Source organism: Chenopodium album, chromosome 27, assembly GCF_948465745.1.
Source record: "Chenopodium album chromosome 27, dcCheAlbu1.1, whole genome shotgun sequence".
Classification (NCBI taxonomy): Eukaryota; Viridiplantae; Streptophyta; class Magnoliopsida; order Caryophyllales; family Amaranthaceae; genus Chenopodium; species Chenopodium album.
In genome coordinates, this window is record NC_137860.1 from 32,881,096 (window position 1) to 32,902,300 (window position 21,205).

Consider the following 21,205-nt stretch of genomic DNA (forward strand, 5'->3'; position numbering starts at 1 on the left):
CATAGGCCGGAAACATTACTCTCACAGAGTTAAGTGAAGATAAACACAGCAAGTCAAGCTGAAACCTCAAATGGGCAACACTCTCTAAAGTACTGATCCCGAAAAAATTGTGCAGTATATAATAGATGAAAATAACAATACAGTAACAAAAACACCTGTATAAGAACATTTAAAACAAAAAACGAAATACAGTGGATACAAATTTTATAACAAGAACCATCTAGACAATGTAGTACTTTTGTTGACCGCAACAATACACTATAAGGAGAAGATATTTTCATTAAAAAAATTGATTACAACTTCACTAGAACTTGGCCAGGTATAGAGGTGATCATCGAATATGACACTCAGCGGGTGACAGCAGCCTACTTTGTGGCCTGTGCAATAATATTACTGATAGAGCTTTCTTGCTCTTTTGCAGCCTCAACCAGTGAATCCTACAAAACCACATCCCCAATGTTAGTTGACACATACATCATTGAGTACATAAAACATTCAAGTAGATATTGCACCTGTGCGGCAATCAGGCGGGCAACTGTTTTCTTGCTAGATTCTTGCAACTCACCAGCAATCAAAATCTCGTCAAGTATGTAATATGCCTATCATAACCATACCAGACAACATATAAGAAAGAAAATTCTAACAGAAAAGATTGTAAAACGTCATATTGCGCAAGGCATACTCTTACCTTGTGAAAGTTGAAGATCAAATCCAATTCACAGACCTGCAAAGGAGTTTAAATATTCTTTAGACTTAGAACTTATACCAAAATGAGAAAAGAAACCACCAGAGGGCTACTAACAGTTGAGGCATATAACTCACACTTCCAAAATAGCGGTCCAGAATTTCAACAAAGTGATGGATAATTTCAAGAACCTCTAGTTCGTTATCATTTTGATCAATGCACATGCAGAAATACAAACTTGCATACCTGCATGGGTTATCAATGTATGAAAACACGAGTCCAGAATCCATTATGAGGCTCAGAAATAAGAAGAAATCATGAAAAATAGCAGAAATAATTCAAACCAGAATCCAGAATGAGGTTAAAAAAATAAGAAGGTTTATAAGAAGCCGAAAATTTTTTAGAAAAAAAAAAAAAAAAAAACTAAAGGATGTCACATAATGGCATAATGCCAAGAGTGGGTAGATATTGAGCAACTTTTTGAAAATTTTAACATTAAATGTCTTCATTTTGAGATCAAGAGAACTGTATGGTACATAAAATCTTGTATGATAAGAGGCAACAACTCAACAATATAAAACACAAGCTTATACATCAACTACAGCAGAAACTTTATTAAAAATGCATAAGCAACCGGATAGAATATACTACAATTTGCATATATGGGGGTACTTTCACCAAACATTAGCCAAATTCTTAGAAAGAGATATAGCATAAAAGGCTACTTGAGCCATCTAAAAAAAATAAAAAGTCGCTGACAGTAGTATCCTATTAAATTCTAAAAAGCTCTTCAGTTAACATAATAGTGTGAGGGAAAGGCCACTGCAGCGAAAATACAAACCTGTCCCTTCAGCAAGCTGGCCAAGCTCTAAATTCCTAGTCACCTTACAATAAAATAGTAGAGTAGTAGCAATTTGAGTAGAAGAAAGAAAGGGGTGGACTTGTCTTTTATATTATGACTCAAGAGCTTGATGAAAAGGTAATGATGGCTGTTATGAGCCTGAGGGTTTCAAATGACTCTTAACAAGGACTACTCCCCTAGAAATAATGTGGAAGAAGCTGCTCAAACAAAGACATCAAATGGCAGGATTGGCAGGGCTGTAAATAAAAATTCAGTTTAGAATAAAAAAAAATGGAAAATTTAACATAAACAAACAAACCTTTGGGCGGTTCTCCCATATTGGACTAACCTTTAAATCTGCCCATATTAGACACAAGTTTAACACTTTTCTCCCAAAATAGACCAAACAGATTACCTTACCTGTTATACCAGGTAAAATTCCACTTGTCATTAAATCATTGGTCAGTTTATTAATTTTTTTTTTTAAATTTTGATAATTTTTACAAAAAAAAAAAAAAAAAAAAAAAAAGAAATAAAAACAAAACCACCCTTTCCCACCACAGTCAGCCCTCTTCCCCTACCAGCGGCCAACCAATTCCCTCGGCGTCGGCGACCTTCAACGCCACCGGAATTATCGCCACCTACACCTTAATCTTCACAGCCACCACTTCCACCCACTACACCACCACCTATGTACACCACTAGCAACAACCACCACATAAACCACCATACCAACATCCAAAACCACCGAAATCACCATACCTACCAACCAAACCACCAAACAAACCCACCCAAAACATCGAAACCACCATACCAACCCACCGTAAGCAGCACCTCAACACACTAAAAACCCACGCAACTCCGATCCCCTGCTCCCTGCAGAGCTGCACTCCACACACCTAAACAAAGCAGCCCGCACCAACCACCTAACACCACCGCCCCAACTGTCCTACCTCTCACCTTCAATTTTTACTTCATCAAAATCAGCCACCAAACGCTGCACTTCACCCTCACTAACACAAATCCGGCCACCATATCAACCCGCATCACCTATCAGCCCACATCCAACTTCACCTGGCTGCCACGCGTCAATTGTACCAAACCATAACCTCCCTTTAATCACAAAACCTAGCAGATCACAAATCATCCATTTAGGGTGGTTTTAGCGATTTCGGGTGGAGGAAGAGGATGAAAGGGAGGGGGGTAGGGTCATCGGCGCTTGGGGTGGGCTGAGCGCCAGACGCTGGCAGGGGTATGGAGGGGGGAGTGACTGGCAGTGGGTTGGGAAGGAGGGCTGCGGTGGTTTGAGTTAATTTTTTGTTTTGTTTTGTTTTGTTTTTTTTTTTAGCTTTTTAATTTAAAAAGATAATTAAATGAGAAAATAAAAAGAAAATAAAATAATGACCGGTTGTTCAAGTCATAAGTCATCTTGGTTTAATATGGGAGAAAAAAATACAAATTTGTGTCTAATATGGGCAGATTTAAAGGTTAGTCCAATATGGGAGAACCGCCCAAAGGTTTGTCCGTTTATGTTAAATTTTCCTAAAATAATTAAGCATATCTTTGACCCTAATCTCCTAGCCATTGGACATGGTTGAACAGATCCTTCTTGTTGAAATAAAAAAAGTTAATAAATAATTAGTAAGATAACATTATTGAAGTGCTTTATCTACTTTTGATTGGAGTCTCACAAATAATTAAACTTTTACAAGCTATAGCCTATAAGTCCCAAATAATTAGAGGACATACTCTCACTGCTTCACCTATTTTCATAGGCCAGATGGTTATTCTTGGTTCTAATTACTTATGCCAGTCAAATTAACAGCTGACCAATTCCTACACCCTTATAACTCTCCACCAAGAATAACTCTCCAACTCTTAAGCAACCATAAAATGGTTATATCGTATAAAAGATTGCCAAGTATGATTAATTTCAACATGTTGCATGTCAGGACTCAGTAGTAATATCTGCCAAGCATGATTAATCAATTAATTTTGGTAATACTGCAAATGAATCTCACCAGGTGAAGTTACATTTATAAATTTCAGCATAATAAACATCATAACTAGATCAAAATTGAACCCACATTTAGCAGAAATTACTGAATAAGTGAATAGTACAGCACATACTCACATAGCATGATCATTTCAATGAATGCAAGGCCAAACCTAAGCATAAACAATACCTTCTGTAAACGACCTTTAAACCTTTCCAATCTACAAAGTTACAGAGCTTTGGACCCCGAGAAAGAACCAATCCACTCAGTTCGCGAACAATCTTCAAAATAAATTGGAATTTCTCGTCACAAAATCAAAAGAATGAAACTAATGATGCAACAACATTAGTATAACCAGCAAAATTATTGAATTTGCACCTTTGTTCTTTCCTTCTGAGCATAAGGTGAATACCATTTCGTCAACCTCACTTTCCCTTGTCGATTAATAAGAACCACGAACTGAATCTGGAAATCACATTTCAACATTTCATATCAAAATGGTGCAAAATACCCAATATTTTGCACAATGTATCAATCAATTAATCTCAAATCCGTAACATTTAGTTTAAAATCAATCAATTACGAGTCAAAAATCAGCACTTTTCCAGCTAAACAACTACATTATAAAATATCATGATAACAATTCCGCAAAATTGACGAACACGATCAGGATCAAAGTAAATCACGAAATTAGGGCAAAATAACTACTAATCATTAATCACAATTCAACAAAAATTACAGCACAATTGAGCAATCTTTCGATGAGAAAGCAGGAAAAACAACAGGATACACAACAATTTCAAGATCAAAATAGTTTCTAAGTTTCGATTCTATAAATCTATCACAGAGAAAATTAGATCGAATAAATCGATTCAAAAGTATAAAAATCGTTCGAAAAACCTCAAAAAGAATGAGAGAAGAAGAACAAGTACCATTTTTACCAGAAGATGGTAGCAGCTGATGAACGAGGAAGACGAGAGAGAAGCAAGTGTTCGGAGCCTCGGAGGTGGCAAATGCGCAGTCGGGTCACAATTCACAAATCGGGGTTCTAAAGTTAGTGAGTCAAGTTTTACAATGTTTGGGTTAGTTCATTGCATTATGACTCTTATCGGTCTATCTCTATCATTCTTAGTTTCTTACCAATTATTTCGTATGCAATTAGTCCGCAAAATCACTATTATAGTGTCAATACACTTTGAGAACACAAATGGATGAATTAATAATTTTGTTCTTTAATTCTACCTACATTCTAGTAAATTTATCTTAGGCAAAATGTTAATTTGTATTTAGGGTAATTAACATAGGGCCTTTAAGTTCTTTTTGTGTCATATAGCTAATCACTTAGTTTAAGAAACTTCTATTAAACGAGCTCGAATAGAAACGTGTGCTCTTACCTAAAGAGACAGCAATAAAAAAAAAATAAATAAAAAAATAAAAATAAAAATAAAAAGAATACGAAGTATAATTTTTATGAATTGATTTTTGGCCAATATAATAATGGATTTGTGCTAATGTATCACTCGAAAACCAAGAGTGTGATATTGACTTTATCTACGATGTTAGCTAATTGTATTGGCCTAATTACGAGATGATCCGGAGTAGAGTTCTATTTTGGTATGTTGTGACTTTGTAGATGAATGTAAAGTATGGACTATAATAACACGAAATTGGAGCGATTTAGAAGGTGTTGGCCTGTCGGTAGTTGGTGTTGGAATTTCACGGAATACTACGGGATGAATCCCGGGATCATATAATATTGTGTGGACCCATATATGACCATTATCCGGCGACGCAAAGGTCCCGTGAAAACTTATAGCCAACATAAGAGGCATGTACGAAAAAAGGGTAAAATGACCATTTAAAGGCAAATTGGATGTTTCCGCCCACCCAATTAAACTCTCAGAAGGTATTTGGGACAATGGTAAACATGTCGGAAATTTTTATTTCCGGATGAAAAAAGGTCAAAAAATTACAAAATTGATAATCCGCAATTCTTGAAGAATTATTGAGGTTTCGGGGTCCGGTGGCGAAAAGTGTTAAGACCCTAAAGCTGTCAAAAACTGACCCGACTCGAGGACCCTACCTTAACCGACAATGATTTAAGCCCAGCCTGTACTCGAACAATGGGGTGCATTATAGCCTTTAATTTTGCCACTTTTCGCCACCGGGCCCCAAAACCTCAAAATTTCTTTAAAAAGCGTGGATTATAGCCTTCAATTTTGTTATTTTTTGAACTTTTTTCGCCCGGTAAAAAATATTGCTGAGATGTTTACCATGGTCCCTAACACCCTCCAAGAGTCCAATTGGGTTGGTGGAACCATCCGATATGCCCTTAAACGGTCATTTTACCCGTTCACAACTTGAAATGATTTCGTAAACTAAAGTCTACCATGGACGTTTATGACAACATATAATAATCTTATGTGGTTTCAATCGTAACTATATGACCCCGAGATGTATCCCTTATAGTGTCAAGGCTTTTCGCCACCGGCCTCAAAACCTTACAATTTACTCAAAAAGCGTGGATTGTAGCTTTTAATTTTGTAATTTTTTTTGACCTTTTTCCCCCGAAAATAAAAATTGTCTAGATGTTTACCGTGGTCCCTAATACCCTCCAAGATTCCAATTGGGTCTGTGGAACCATCTAATATGCCCTTAAACGGTCATTTTACCCGTTCACAACTTGCAGTGATTTTGTAAATTCAATCCTACCACGGACGTTTATCACAACATATAATGATCATATATGATTTCAAACGACATTATATGACCTCGAGATTTATCCCTTAGAGTTTCAAGGCCTTTCGCCACCGTACCCCGAAACCTCAAAATTTCCTCAAAAAGCGTGGATTATAGCCTTCAAATTAATAATTTTTAACCCTTTTTCGCCCGAAAATAAAAATTGTCGAGATGTTTAACATGGTCCCTAATATCCTCTGGAAGTCAAATTGGGTCAGTGGAACCATCCAATATGGCCTTAAATGGTCATTTTACCCGTTAACAACTTGAAGTGATTCCGTAAACTCAAGCGTACCACGGACGTTTATGACAACATATAATGATCATGTATGGTTTCAAACGGCATTATATGACCCCGGGATGTATCCCTGTGGGTTTCAAGGCTTATCACCACCGGGCCTCAAAACCTCAAAATTTCTCAAAAAGCATGGATTATAGCCTACAATTTTTTGTTTTTTTTTTTTTTTTTACCTTTTTTCACCCGGAAATAAAAATTGCCGAGATGTTTACCATGATCCCTAATATTCTCCAGGAGGCAAATTCGGTCATTGGAACTATCTAATATTTGCTTAAACGGTCATTTTACCCAATCACAACTTGAAGTGATTTCGTAAATTCAAGCCTACCACAGACGTTTATGACAACATATAATGATCATATGTCGTTTCAAATGAAAATATATGACCCCGAGATGTATCCCTTAGGGTTTTAAGGCTTTTCGCAACCGGGCCTCGAAACCTCAAATTTCCTCAAAAAGCGTGGATTATAGCCTTCAATTTTGTAATTTTTGATCTTTTTATCGCCCGAAAAAAAAATTGCCGAGATGTTTACCATGGTCCCTAATATCCTCCGGGAGTCAAATTGGGTCGGTGGAACCATCCAATATGCCCTTAAACGGTCATTTTACCCGTTCACAACTTGTAGTGATTTCGTAAACTCAAGCCTACCACGTTCGTTTATGACAACATACAATGATCATATATGGTTTCAAACGGCATTATATGACCCCGAGATGTATCTCTTTGGGTTTCAAGGCTTTACGCCACCGTGCTCCGAAACCTCAAATTTTCCTTAAAAAGCGTGGATTATATAGCATTCAATTTTGTAATTTTTTTTTTTACCTTTTTTCACCCGGAAATAAAAATTGCAGAGATGTTTACCATGGTCCCTTATATCCTCCGGGAGTCCAATTGGGTCGGTGGAACCGTCCAATATGCCCTTAAACGGTCATTTTACCCGTTCACAACTTGCATTGATTTCGTAAACTCAAGCCTATCACGTACGTTTATGACAACATATAATGATCAAATATGGCTTAAAACGGCATTATATGACACCGAGATGTATCCCTTAGGGTCTCAATGTTGTTCGCCACCGGGCCCCGAAACCTCGAAATTTCCTTTAAAAACGTGGATTATAGCCTTTAATTTTGTAATTTTTTGACCTTTTTCGACCGGAAATAAAAATTGTCGAGATGTTTATCATGGTCCCTAATACTCTCCTCCGGGAGTCAAATTGGGTTGGTGAAACCATCCTATATGCCCTTAAACGGTCATTTTACCTGTTACAACTTGAAATGATTTCGTAAACTCAAGCCTACCATGAACGTTTATGACGACATATAATGATCATATATGGCTTCAAACGGCATTATATAGCTTCGAGATGTACCCCTTAGGGTTTCAAGGCTTTTCGCTACGGGCCCCGAAACCTCAAACTTTACTCGAAAAGCGTAGATTTTAGCCTTCAATTTTGTAATATTTTGACCTCTTTTCGTCCGGAAATAAATATTGGCGAGATGTTTACCATGGTCTCTATCCTCCGGGAGTCCAATTTGGGTCGGTGAAAACATCCCATATGCCTTTAAACGGTCATTTTACCCGTTCACAGTATAAACTCCGACTTACCACGTACGTTTATGACAACATATGATGATCATATATGGTTTCAAACGGCATTATATGACCTCAAGATATATCCCTTAGTGTCTCAACATTTTTTGCCACCAGGCCCTAAAATCTCAAAATTTCCTCAAAAAGTGTGGATTATAGGCTATAGAGTCATGCAAACTTTAGTTACTAGAATTACTTTCAATGCGTTCCTAAATCTTAAAATTCTCTCATCCTCACACTTGATAGTGAGGGTTTTACATTATTACATTAATTAAAGAAGGAATATTTTATGAATGGATTCAAACATATGAAATGTCGGCTAGGCTTAATGCCATAATTTTTGAAGGGTTTGTAAACATAGGCTTCCTTTGTCATTGATAAAGCATTCTCTTGAACGTTTAAAAATAAGTAATTGTATCATTACTGTGTGTTTGATATTTGTAATATCATTATCTCTATCCTCATCACATAAACTATTAATCTCTTCCGTTTTACAAGTATTATATTAATTATTCTAGCGAACACATGGAAGTTGACTTCCTAATTATTATTCAACTCAATTAAGTATAAGAGTGGATGGATTGCAACAAATTTTCTAAGATCTTATAAATGAATTATTGGTGAGTATAATCTGCATTATTATCATGCATCATGCCATGTGGTGGCATAAAACACAAAAATATCATCATGGATGAAACATAAAAAGGTATTTAACTCTTGCATGTGCCATCTACTTATCATGAATTAAACATAGAAATGTTTCACTAATTTTTAGCATGTGGTACCTACTCTATTTCTTTGCTTAGCTTGATATGGTTTCTCTTGTTGACATTTATGCTAAAAAAAATTAGTACCCAAGTCAAATTATTACTTTAAATAAAAAAATAGGGAGGAAAATGAAGAATCAATCTATGTTTAGGAAAGATGATGAATTGATGATGGGATCATGATGTCTTAGGCCTTTGACTTTCACATAAGTTTGGCAGTATTTTTAATTTTTCAGTTTTAAATTTTATATATATGAGCAATTACATTGCTTAAAATTCATATTTTTGGTGAGTTTATTTTAAAGATAACTAGGAAATTAAGAATATTTCAAATATGTATCCATCATTGATATATTCTATTCAATTTTTAAAAATAAGGTCAACATCATGCATATATAATCAATTTGTTTTATTACATAATAATTAATTAATAAATGAATTGAATGAATTACACAAATTGTGTTGATCTAATTACATACTCAATCTAATATACCTATAAGAAAAAAAAATAAAAGGGCCGGGGTAGTTTTTCTTTCCTTTTTTATTTTTTCTTTTTGGGTATAATCTAGCTAGTATTCAAAAGCAAGAAAGAATACTATTGCATGTGGCATGGGATTTGCTTCCATGCATATTCAAGAAAGAAGACCTACAAAGAGGACATGTAAATTGGTTCCTTTCTACCCATTTCTCAATGCATGCCATATGAAAAATATGGCCACATTTAGAAAGCTTGCTCACAAAATCTTCACTCTCAAACTCAACCAAACAAACCGAACATGCTTCATCGTCGCAATCTCCATCTATGATCACTTCACTATTGCAACCATTGATCTTCAAATCTCTATATTGGCTCATTGGAAGATCGATCGAGCATGTTTCCATAGAATCAACACCCGGTGCATGGTCCGAGCACTCTAGGGTGTGTTGATGTAGGCAAAAGAAAAACCCTAAGATGTTAAGGAGAGCTTGTTTAGCTTGTGAGTAAGGGATGTATATACAAGTGTAGAAAACAAGGGTAGCCATGCATAATTTTGACTCATAAAGACAAATCATTTTTGATTAATGATATGAAATACTTGTAAGATTTTTTGGTAGGTTTTTGTAGTGGCTTTGGAAAATATTTAGATAATGAGGATGATATGATATTGATTTGTATGAATGATTATGGAAAAGCTAGGAAGATAGGGGTTTATATAGAGGGTTAGCTTAGTATTAAGATATAATTAGTATCTTAATTAGCAAGTGAGTTCTGACTTTTTGGGGTGATGAGAAGACTATTATTATATATAATTAATAATTGTATATTATAAGGTTTGAAAATGTAGACTTGTAGCCTCATGTCAATGTCATATGGGGTTAGCATTTTTTATTAAACGGGTCGTCTTGAAAGTCTTGAATCCGTCCGGAGGATCCGGGGCCGGCGCCGACCCCACAAACTTCTTAGTACTATTAATCACTGTGATTAAGAGGGTAATTAACTAAAAGTGGAAGATTCTAACAGTAGTCATTATTGTCAGTTTTCCACTACTTTTACTTACTAAAAATAGAGGTGTTAAACATGAGGATTTAATTTCCATTTATGTAATGCGTTAGTCATCAAAATATGTGTCAATTAATCTAAGTCCCTGAAATTTGGGAATGGAATTAATGAGATTTATGAGAAAGAATTAGACTAGACCTAACCTGACCATCATATTTTCACCAACTTATTATCTTTAATTATTTATTTTAATAAAGTTCTTAACAGAAGTTATTGGAATATGATACAACTACATACTAAGGGCTTGTTCTCTTACGTTGAAATTCAGTTCAGTTCAGCTCAATTCAGTTCAGCTCCTAATTTCCTTCTCTTATAAAATATTCAGTTCAGTTAAGTTCAGCTAAGTTCAGTTCATTTCAGTTCAGCTGAGTTCAGTTCATTTCAGTTCAGCTGAGTTCAGTTCAGTTGAGTTCAGTCAATGAGAACAGACCCTAAAATGTGGGCTGATATGATGCAACTACATACTAAAATGTATGCATGTAGCATGTTCTTACTGAATATTGGAATATGGTTAGTACAGATTTTCTAAATGCCAATTAATATAGTCGGTCATGTTGAAGTATTAGGATATAGTGATTAAGAATTTAAGACTTGAGATCGAATTAAATCTACATCTTTAATTTTGAAGACTTTGTGTTCATTGATTTTTATCATTTATCAGAATCGCAATCAACATTCATTGCTTACAATACCCCCCAAAAGGCGTAGTTTTTCCATACAACTTGTTAGTAGGCATAAGACTCGTAACCTTTTTTTTTGGGGGGGGGGGGTGTTTGAACGAGAGGGGCAAGCCCTAGAGAGAAAGTCTATTTGATCTAGTAGTAAACTAAACTTACTTGTTCAGGTAAATTAGACCCAAAACTTATCTATTTAAGGTGAAAAGGATGGAATTTTTCGGTCAATTAAAAGGCTTCAGTGACCAACTAGTCAAGTAGATGTAGTGGAGCAACCATATTCCATTATATGTCAACTCATCAGCAAAGAACATGGTATATATTAAAAACTGACCAGAAACTCTTGCAACTTGGATTAGTTTATTAATGAAAATATAAGAGATCAATATGATTGGCAATGTTCTAATAATCTCAAATTTTGCTACACAAGTGGTGAACATGGCTTCTGATGGAGATAATGCTCATAATTTTGAGCCTATCATTACAAATATTAACTAATAAGTTAACTACTACCATAAACAAGATCAGAGCAAGTCATTATCTACTGATTGCTGGACATTTTGATGATAAGCAATCAATCATTTATCCTATAATAAGATGGCAAAATAATTAATTAGTTACTTAGGTCTAACTTACATCGATATGCTTTTTGGATATTTTGAAAGATAACATTGAAATGCAACTCTAGTATCGAATTGAAGTGAAATCCTGTGATTTTGGTCAAAAAATATGTACAATTCCGTCTCTTGAATGTTCGTGTGACTTTTTTTTTGTGCCAATGACCATGATATATTATCGATAACAATTATGTTTTATTGAAATCCACATTGCACAAATAGTGTGAACTGTGAAGGTTAGTGATGTTAAAATACAAAATTATAACCCGTTTAATTTGTACGATGTAGACCTAGATTCTTGACAACCTCAAACTTTTTTTTTTCTCAAACTTATCCTAGCGGCTCTTACCAATTGGAGGCCACCAAAGACTTGGTGGAAAGATTCTTCAAAAGACAACTTTAAATAATTCAAAATTACAAAATCCATGACTAAATTCTTAGCTTCAAATCCCTGAGGGGTATGGACTCTCTGATAGCACAATAATAAGTCACCACAATGACACCTTAAACTATCAATGATTTTGAAGATGAAGTATCATGTGTGCCGATTATTGTTAGTTGGGATTCTCGGAACTATGAATGACATGACCTGATTATAACTTACTCTCGCCCAACCACTACATCCAAAGTTGGGACCATTCTTTACCCTAAAATGATATAAATCCTAGGAAATTTTGGAAACTAAAGTCACGTTAAAGAAACCAAATATTATAAATCCTTTTTTTTTATTTGGGGGGGGGGGGGGGGGGGGGGGTTTAGAAAGGTGTTTAATTATAAATGCAGCCACAACAATATTTATTTATTTATTTATTTAGATGGCCAAATAGTGTGAAAGGCAGTTAATTACAAATGCAGCTACAAGCCTACAACACGCTAGCATGCAATACAATATACTAAGTACTATAATATATATGTGCATATATCAAGAAGTAAGAAATAGTCTCTCTTCTTTCCTTTTCTGGTCCCTTTTCTTAGCATAAAAAATTATTACAAGTAGTTGACATAAAAATGTAGGCAACAAACAGGTAACTTCAAATATATATTTTTTAAATAAAAAATAATAGGTCAAAACTCAAATGACAAGGAATATGCATGGTGCACCTAAGTTTCTAGATAATAATATATACATAGCCCTCATCACCTACTTTGATATAGTGATAAACCATCAATTTTTTAGCTGTAATGAATTGTATAACAGGAAGTCAATTTGATATGCTTCAAATTCACTCCTGGGGAGAAAAATCCCCAAGGTTACGACGACGTTACTATAGAAAGCAGCCCCCCTTCCCCCATTCTTGGTTTCATGTGACACAGAATGGCAAAGAAAACTCTATTATAGATTATCTTATACATGATGATGTTCATATCAAAGAGGCATGTAGCACCTCATTGACCTATAAGAGCAGTGACACAAATACCTATGGATACGATGTTTACGTGTATCTTGGTGCTGGGTTACCCTTAAGATCATAGCATGAATGTATGTTACAGTATATAGATATTCAGACTTTCAGAGCTGAACTGCAGTAGTAAAAGAAAATTCAAAATTATAATCAAGTAATGAACAGGGCAGCTAAAACGGCAGAATTAGAAAAACAAGAGTGACTAGTAAACGTGGTGGTGGCTTATAATATCTCTTCACCTTCCTAAGCAGGGGGGGAGTTCTGAGGGTCAGGTGATTAAATGGATGAACTGCGTCAATGCGTCATCCATACAGTCAGCGGGTTAAAGAATTTCTGCTGCCATTGTGATAGGGAATCTACTAGTTAGTTGTTAACATAAATTATGGTACTTTCGCACGCTAATTATGGACGTGCCTACTTCAATACAAAAGTCATTATCTCTGCGCTAACAGCTGATTAAAGTATACTAATATCTTGGAGAATCATTAGGGATAAACTAATATTAATGGGTGGTAACACCTTAGGAATAATACTAATGTTCATTCATTAAATTGAGAGACCTGAGCATAAAACCGCCCAGCCACGACCCCTTGGAAAAATAATACCATTTTCCTTCAACTTGAGACTAACTTAAACTATAAGGATGCCTTAAAATAAAGACCGACCAAATCACAAAGATCTTCTGCAGTCTTAAAAAATTCCTAGACAGATGGGTGTGAGAGCCAAAATTAATAGGATGCCTTCTCGTTTCAAACATCCCTTAAATTAATGATGCATCTCTCCAGTAATGACGGACCACGTGCACTGCACATTTCAAAAATTAACAGAGTATTCATAATGGAAAACCCGTTTCTTTCTCCTGCCTTTCTAAATCCAGAATAGACTCGTATTTCATTCATTAGTTGCAAAAAATGTGGGTACAGTACATGTAAGCTAGAAGAGCAATAGGGAAGAGACAATTACCTGAAATATCGCTTAACCAAGTAAGTTGATATTAATTGAAAGGTAAATCTTGAACCTGCAGTAAGCAAACAAAAAAATTCAGACAGAGCCCAAGCCTGCACATCGACTTGTTCTATTCACCGGAAGGGGAAAAAGTCAGTTAGTGAGTCAACTTTACATGCTACTGTGCAATGTAGCATGCATTTTCTCTTTGGAAATGTTGGAAAAGAAGATTTTCAGACATATGCAGTCAAATTTTACTAATGCAGAAAAATAAGGTGCTTGTCTTGAGCTACATCTAGTGGTATCCTAGCCAATGCATCTGGGCATCAATAGAAGAAAGTAGCTAAGTGATAATTAAAGGATTAATTAACAAAGAAAAGACACATTCATTCAAGCAATCAAATCTATATAGTAGAACTACAATAAACAATGAGGCTGAAACTATGACTCAGATAAACTAGAGGGAAAATATAAACTCTGACTTCATTAGAATAATATTGAAGACTTGGCCTAGATGTTCATTGCAACAATCTAAATGCTTATCAGTCATATTCCAATGCATCATTCTACATATATAAAATTGAACTTCAGAAGAAGTAATCAATTTAAATACGAATGTTAAGTGGATCAAAGCCAAGCATCACACCAGACTGGCTCTTTGTTTCAAGTAAACTTAGTGCTCCTCACAATGTTTCCTCCTTATGACGACCAGTAATTATATTAAGGGTCTACAAGAGACCAGTTAAAGAAACTATAAGGTTTTTACGGGTCATACTTTCATAGGTCTGAGTATTTGAAGATTTAGACAAATTGTCTTAATATATATCCATGAATCTAGAACTACAGATTAACCATTAAGTTAAGAATCCAGATTAACTCAGTAATTTCCTGGACTTCTAATAACACCAAATTTCTTGCCAACTCACACAAAAAGAAATAGTGCAACATCATCACGCTGACACCAAGGCATTGCACACAAGTCAAAGTATTTCTCAAGCAAGAATATTATCAGCAGTGTGAAACACATTCATGGCAACATTCAGCTTCAAAGTTTAAAACTCACAATACTGGGGAAACCAAATATCACAAGAATTTAATATGCAGTAAACCGTATGATGAAATCAGAGAATGAGATACTATAAGTTTTCTTATTGGTATATCTTTCCCAGGAATGTAGCTTGAAGAGCACACATTTGAAACGATATGGACCAAGCACTCACAAGGCATGATGTTTTCTGTCAATGAATGAGATTCTCTGTAGCAATTTTCTCCATCAGAGTACATTAACCAAATAACCAGGCATGAACTTGATAACACTTTTTTTCAACAGCCTGAAGGTACACAATGGCCAGAATCATACTAAAACGCTTGAGTTCTTTCTTTAATATGCCTCAAAGGCCAGTCATTATAATATGATTGCTGTTAAAAAGAATCCAACTCGCATTTTTTGTCCTGAAATAACGTAGTTCCAAGCAGAAACCGAAAAAATTTTACTCCATAAAAAAGAGAAGAAATCACAATAACAGGTCCAAGGAAGATCAAGATCAAATACATAATTACATTGCCACCAAACTAGTCTTACACGTCAGGGGGTGTGCTAGACATGGAATCCCGTCATAATACAAGTCTCATTATTAAGCGTATAACCATATACAATGTCCTGGTAACCTGATCCCTTAGTTAATTTTGCAGTATATTTGGTTTTAGAGGTACTTTCTAGAATTTTGGCACTTAATTTTCAATGGTTTACAATTTACATACACTCAATTTTGTTAGCTCATTGTTCATAAACCAAAAAAAGATACTTCATATTAAGAAGCTTGGTATAACTGTTTATCATAGTTATTGGATCATTAACATACGACTGGAGAGAGAGAGAGAGAGAGAGAGAGGTAGTTAGAGAACCAGAATGACTATATAAAAAGCTTTCTTATTGAAAAAATAAAGTTAGTTTATAAGTATAATAACACAAAATATTTCATAGGATCAATGATTCTTGATTAGACAACTACGGAAAGAGTGACAATGTTGAAACACTTAGTCTAACCAACAAATCTCCTACAAGCTACCAAAAGGATAGAGAAACAAATAAAAACTTCACAGGCATGCTTACAGATCATCTTTCGGCAAGGGAAGCTTAGATTGGCCTCTGTGCGGTCTTCTTAGGCCCGAAGATTGCTTCCCATACCAGAGGTGATGTTGGACCATTCTTGTCCAAATAGGTTCTAACTGCCTTCTCATCCAAAAGGAAACCCTTTTGTTTTAATGTAAGGATAATATTTTGTGCTTCTTCAACTCCCTTCTCCTTGCAAAACTCAAGAACCAGCTCAGTGAATGTAATCACATTTGGAGAATGACCATTTTCCAGCATTTCCACACAAAATTCAACAGCATCATCCAATCTCTTCCCCTTGCAAAGACCTCTGATCAAAACAGTATAACTAAATGCATTTGGTACAATACCATTGTTCTGCATTTTCCTGAAAATCCTCTTAGCATCATCAAAGTTCTGCGCCTGGCAAAACCCTTCAACCACAGCCGTATACACAACAACCTCCGGCATTGAACCCTTCTCGCGCATCATCCCAAAAAGCTTCATAGCTTCATGGACCAAACCATCCTTACAAAGCCCATCAAGCATTGCCACAGCATTAGGAATCAGACCACTTTGTTTCATTTTCTTAAAAATCTCATCAGCTTTCTTAGGCGCCGCCATATTCTCTTCCTGAGGCTGCACCTCGGAATCCTCCTTTGCATTCGCCTCTTCCTCTAACTCATCAGATTTCTCTTCCACCTTACTTACATCACCAAGCTTAAACTTGTCAAGAAATTCACTCTCTCTCCCCTCTTTCCCAACCCTTTCCTCGCCTTTCGCCGGTCCCTGCCTATCCAAGAGCTCGCTAACCGATGGCTGATAGTTCTTCCTACCCTCTTGATCCCCACCCAAACCAACACCCCCAACCCCACTTCCTTCATCAAAATCAAAGGGATTCTTAAACCCATCATTTCTTCCTTGACGCCTATAACTACGATCTGGGTAATCAGTTTTTCCATTAAATTGAGGCATTTGTTGTCTATCACCTCCTGAAGACCTAAAATTTTTCTGGGGTGCATTATAATCTCCTCTATTCTTCCCAGAAAACTTCTTATCATCATGATCAACATAATCATCATTTCTACGACTATTATAACTATAGTTTCGGAACTGCCCATTAAAATTATGACAATCCATTGTTGAACTAAACAATTGCAATCTCAATAAAAAGGGAAAACCTGACCCATTTGAATTAAAATACTTGGAAATAACAGCAAGGTTCGAAGCTTTACCTCTTAAAGATCTCATCTTTATCTCTAATTCGAAAACTTGCAGAAATTCTTTGGGAAAACTCGAGTGATGGATACAAATAGAACTGGGGAGCTGTGACTCTGAGAGAGTGTGAGAGACGAGGGTTTTGGAGGGTTTAGGACTTTCAAAAATTCTTGGGTGGACCTGGTCCACAATAAATTTATTGTGGACCTTATGGTCTCACGTGTTGCTGTCTGAAGAAAATAGCCCACGCGTACTTGCCCTGCCCAATTCAACAAAATCCCTTCTATAACCCATTAACCCAGCATTCCTTTATTGATTAAAAAAAAAAGCCCCAACTAGTTTCTCTTCCCTCTGCGAACAACATCATCGACGGAATCACGATGCAAATTCATCGATTGTAGTACAAAATTCTACTGCAATTGATCTCAACAAATCAGTTTTTGAATCAGAATCAAACACAAATACGTAGGTATCAATTTTTTTTTTTTTTTTAAATTTTCCGTCAAATATTCGATTAACTATCATGAATAACAATTGATTATGTTTGTAATTTGATTTAGTTCTTCCAAATCATTATGTTTTCTCTACTTAGGGCTTTTAATTATTCTAAAATGTTAATCAATTGGAAGTTTCTTCATCAATTTTTGTTTCGTTTATGTATGATTTGAGGTTTAAAGTTTTTGTTTTGTTTTTTTTTTTTTTTTTTGTTGATAAATGAGGTTTAAAGTATTAAAACTATGATCATGGTGAGAGATATGGTAATTTAAGGCTTGAAAATTACATAAATTACATTGTGAGTAGTATTCGATTTGTGTTGTTTTTCTAATTCATTAATTGTGGTTGTTGTTTTAATTTAAGTGAAATTAAAAAGATATATATTTTAGTCTTGATTTTTTTTTCTTCCAGATTGAATTGATTCCTAACTTAGGGGAATAAATATGAAGCATGATGCAAAAGAAACTTCAAATTAGGGGAAAACAACTTGAAATCGCAGAGTAATCGAGTTCTAATATATGTGCAGGTAAGCATTTCAAATCAATTAAATTATTGAATGTGACAGCTTTAGAACCATGTCAAGAGTCAAGACAAATGAGGAGTCTGTGAAATGGAGGTTTGGGACTTTGGGAGGAGGCTAGCTAACAACAATGTACTATGTACTTAGTAAAGGTGACTCTAAGCTAATAAAGGTCACTATGTCTATTGTGACATTAGTTTATGAGAAAGGTTGCTATATTATTTTAAGGGTCACTATATATAGCTAGTTAATTGAGTTCCGCTATTAGCTATGTTTTATAACAATTGATATTGTGAAAGTTAATCAATAATGTTATAAATGCGAGTAATGAGCTTCAAGCTGATAAATTCTTGTCATTATTTTCAGTTGTGAGGAGTGTGGTACTGTGGTATTATTTGTCTTGCAACTTGAAAGAAAAACAAAGTATGTGCAAACGTTTTTCTTTTAGTTAGTGAATGGTCAGATAGCTAATGCTATGTTTGGTGATAAGAAGGGGACATGAGCATTGTTCTTAAAGACATGTATGCCTTTATAATAGAGTTTCGCAGGATCTGGAAGATCATATAGTTGAAAACTCTATAAGCCTATTAGCTCAATTGGTCGAGCACTGTGTATATTTTTATTGGCACAGAGGATGTAGGTTCAAGTCCTACATAGGCTATAAGATTTAGACAAAGACTACAGTGAGCCTTTTTAACAAATAGGTTACTTTTTCACATATTTCTCTCCCCAGATGTTATGACCCTTATATAAATATAGCTACCTTTTTTTTACATGTAGTAACCTTTTTTTTTAATATAGTGACCTTTTTTTTTTTACATATAGTGGAGTATTTGAATATAGTGACTTTTTTTGTACATATAGTACTTGAATATAGTGACCTTTTTTTTTTACATTTAGTATTTGAATATAGTAAATTTTTTTTTTTTTTTTTTTTTTTTTTTTTTTTTTTTTTTTTTTTTTTGCATGTAGTAACCCTGTTTTGAATGTAGTGACCTTTTGTTTTTTCATGTAATAACCCATATTTGAATACATGGACCTTTTGTAGTTATGCTATTTTCACACAAGGTGACTCCTACACATATATTGACCTTTATTTAAATAAATAGTTATAGCTACCCTAGTTTTACATATAGTGAATCTTATTTAAAAATAATAACCCATATTTACATATGTTGTGACCCCAATTTATATAGTCACTATTGTTATGATTACCTTTTTTTTTTCGTATAGTAATCTTTATTTAAATAAAGTCACCCTATAACGATAATCAGCTTTTCATAGCCTATGCAGGATTCGAACCTACATCATTGTACACTTGTACAATGCTCTACCAATTGAGCTAATAGGCTTTAAATAAAACTCATACAAGCATAAACATTAAAGCAAAAACTACGACAACTCAAACTAATTAAGTAGATATTTAATGCAGTAAACCAACCCAACAAACACTATTGTCACTTAATCACTTATCATGCCCATAAAGCTTTTTATTGGAAAAAAAAAATGAAAGCAATATTATTAAATTAATCCACAAAAGCTAAAATGCCCTGGGGAAAGAATTTACAAATGATTGTTCTACACCATTAGCAGGAAGTAATCTGTAGGCAACTATATTGCCATTTTGTCTAACATGATTAATAGAAAAACACTCACACTACTCTCATTACAAGTTAGACCACCAATGACACCAAGTAAAATTTCTGGCAGCTTTACCAAAATAGCTTTCCCTTCCAAAGAACCTTGGTATCAGTTGCAATTGTTATGCCAGAACACCACATTCATGTTGTTGAGCTTATGAGCTCATTAATAGCTTGACATCATTATAAACATTCAAGCATCACATATGAGCTCGATTTTCACACCAGTAGCATTCTAACCACTCAGCCAAAGCTTCACCAAGTTTCACAGAAAACCCCCAGCTACTCTTCGACCCCAATAACCAACAACTCCTGATCCCCTCGCTGTTCTTGCCAATAGCCCCAAGCCCGACACCCACACCTTTCATCAAAGCTGCATCAGAATTAACCTAGACACTGTCAGAAGCAGGAGGCAGGCTGCTACTACGATATACCCTAACAAGCTTGACTTAAACCCAGACTTAAACTTGCACCGAACCTCGCCGCACCAACCAGGCAACCACACCCTCGCCTCAATCGCCTAACTCAGCCACCACAAACACCTACTAATAAATGTAGTCAAAACCCTAATTATAATCAAGGTGAAGTAATTACCTAAATCAAATAGCTAATTAAAAAAAATAAAATAACGAAATTCAACTTAATTATAATTAATCATGGATTGGACAAATTGAAACCCTAATTCGTTGTTACAGAACAAAAATTCACGCAAAAAGAAGCCATAATCAAAAGCTTAGAAAGATGAAAAATCAAGGTGAAGTAAGAGATATTACCACGATTTTGCGTTCCACCTCCTCGCGTTCATCTCTTAGGCGTTCCACCACCTCGCATTTCACCATTGAAGAGGAAGATCAGAGAGCTTGAAAGTGTGTATAGAGAAATTCGATCTTTGAAGAGAGAGAAAATGCAAATGGGAAGAGAGAGAAAATGGAGCATACGAAAAAAATCAAAAAATGGGAAGAGCTGAGATAATGAAAGAAGGAAACAAATAAAACTAATTGCCTGAAGGAAGCACGCACGTGATGGCAGCTGGTCTACAATAACTTATTGTAGACCAGGTCTATTTTAGAATTTGTATAGGACTTTAGGGATTTTGACGAGGGTATATTAGTCATTTGATGCCCGTTTGAGTCAATGACC

General features: G+C 35.2%; 3 protein-coding genes across 3 annotated transcripts; all 3 read right to left on the reverse strand.

The window, feature by feature from the left end:
- Positions 1–119: 119 nt before the first annotated feature.
- On the reverse strand, positions 120–4,617 carry LOC145620537 (AP-1 complex subunit sigma-2). The gene is made up of 7 exons (XM_081675226.1): positions 4,456–4,617; positions 3,902–3,988; positions 3,713–3,804; positions 823–931; positions 689–724; positions 513–599; positions 120–437 (listed from the first exon to the last, which is right to left on the reverse strand). The coding sequence occupies exons 1-7, from the start codon at positions 4,456–4,458 to the stop codon at positions 366–368; spliced, it is 486 nt and encodes a 161-aa protein (XP_081531352.1). The 5' UTR covers positions 4,459–4,617; the 3' UTR covers positions 120–365.
- A 4,880-nt stretch (positions 4,618–9,497) lies between these two features.
- Positions 9,498–9,944, reverse strand: LOC145620098 (RING-H2 finger protein ATL79-like). The gene has a single exon (XM_081674744.1). The coding sequence runs from the start codon at positions 9,942–9,944 to the stop codon at positions 9,498–9,500; it is 447 nt and encodes a 148-aa protein (XP_081530870.1).
- Positions 9,945–13,940: 3,996 nt separating this feature from the next.
- On the reverse strand, positions 13,941–17,529 carry LOC145620939 (uncharacterized). Its single transcript, XM_081675679.1, has 2 exons — positions 16,214–17,529; positions 13,941–14,173 (listed from the first exon to the last, which is right to left on the reverse strand). Exon 1 carries the CDS (start codon positions 17,441–17,443, stop codon positions 16,238–16,240), a length of 1,206 nt encoding a protein of 401 aa, XP_081531805.1. The 5' UTR covers positions 17,444–17,529; the 3' UTR covers positions 13,941–14,173; positions 16,214–16,237.
- Positions 17,530–21,205: the final 3,676 nt, after the last annotated feature.

Bases quoted from the DNA above. Each gene is read 5' to 3' on its own strand.
- LOC145620537 (XM_081675226.1), bottom strand. The intron at 3,805-3,901 runs GTGCAAATTCAA...TTTATTTTGAAG, and splicing joins CTCAGAAGGAAAGAACAAAG to ATTGTTCGCGAACTGAGTGG. The intron at 600-688 runs GTAAGAGTATGC...TGGTTATGATAG, and splicing joins TGATCTTCAACTTTCACAAG to GCATATTACATACTTGACGA.
- LOC145620098 (XM_081674744.1), bottom strand. From the start codon at position 9,944: ATGGCTACCCTTGTTTTCTACACTTGTATATACATCCCTTACTCACAA.
- LOC145620939 (XM_081675679.1), bottom strand. From the start codon at position 17,443: ATGAGATCTTTAAGAGGTAAAGCTTCGAACCTTGCTGTTATTTCCAAG.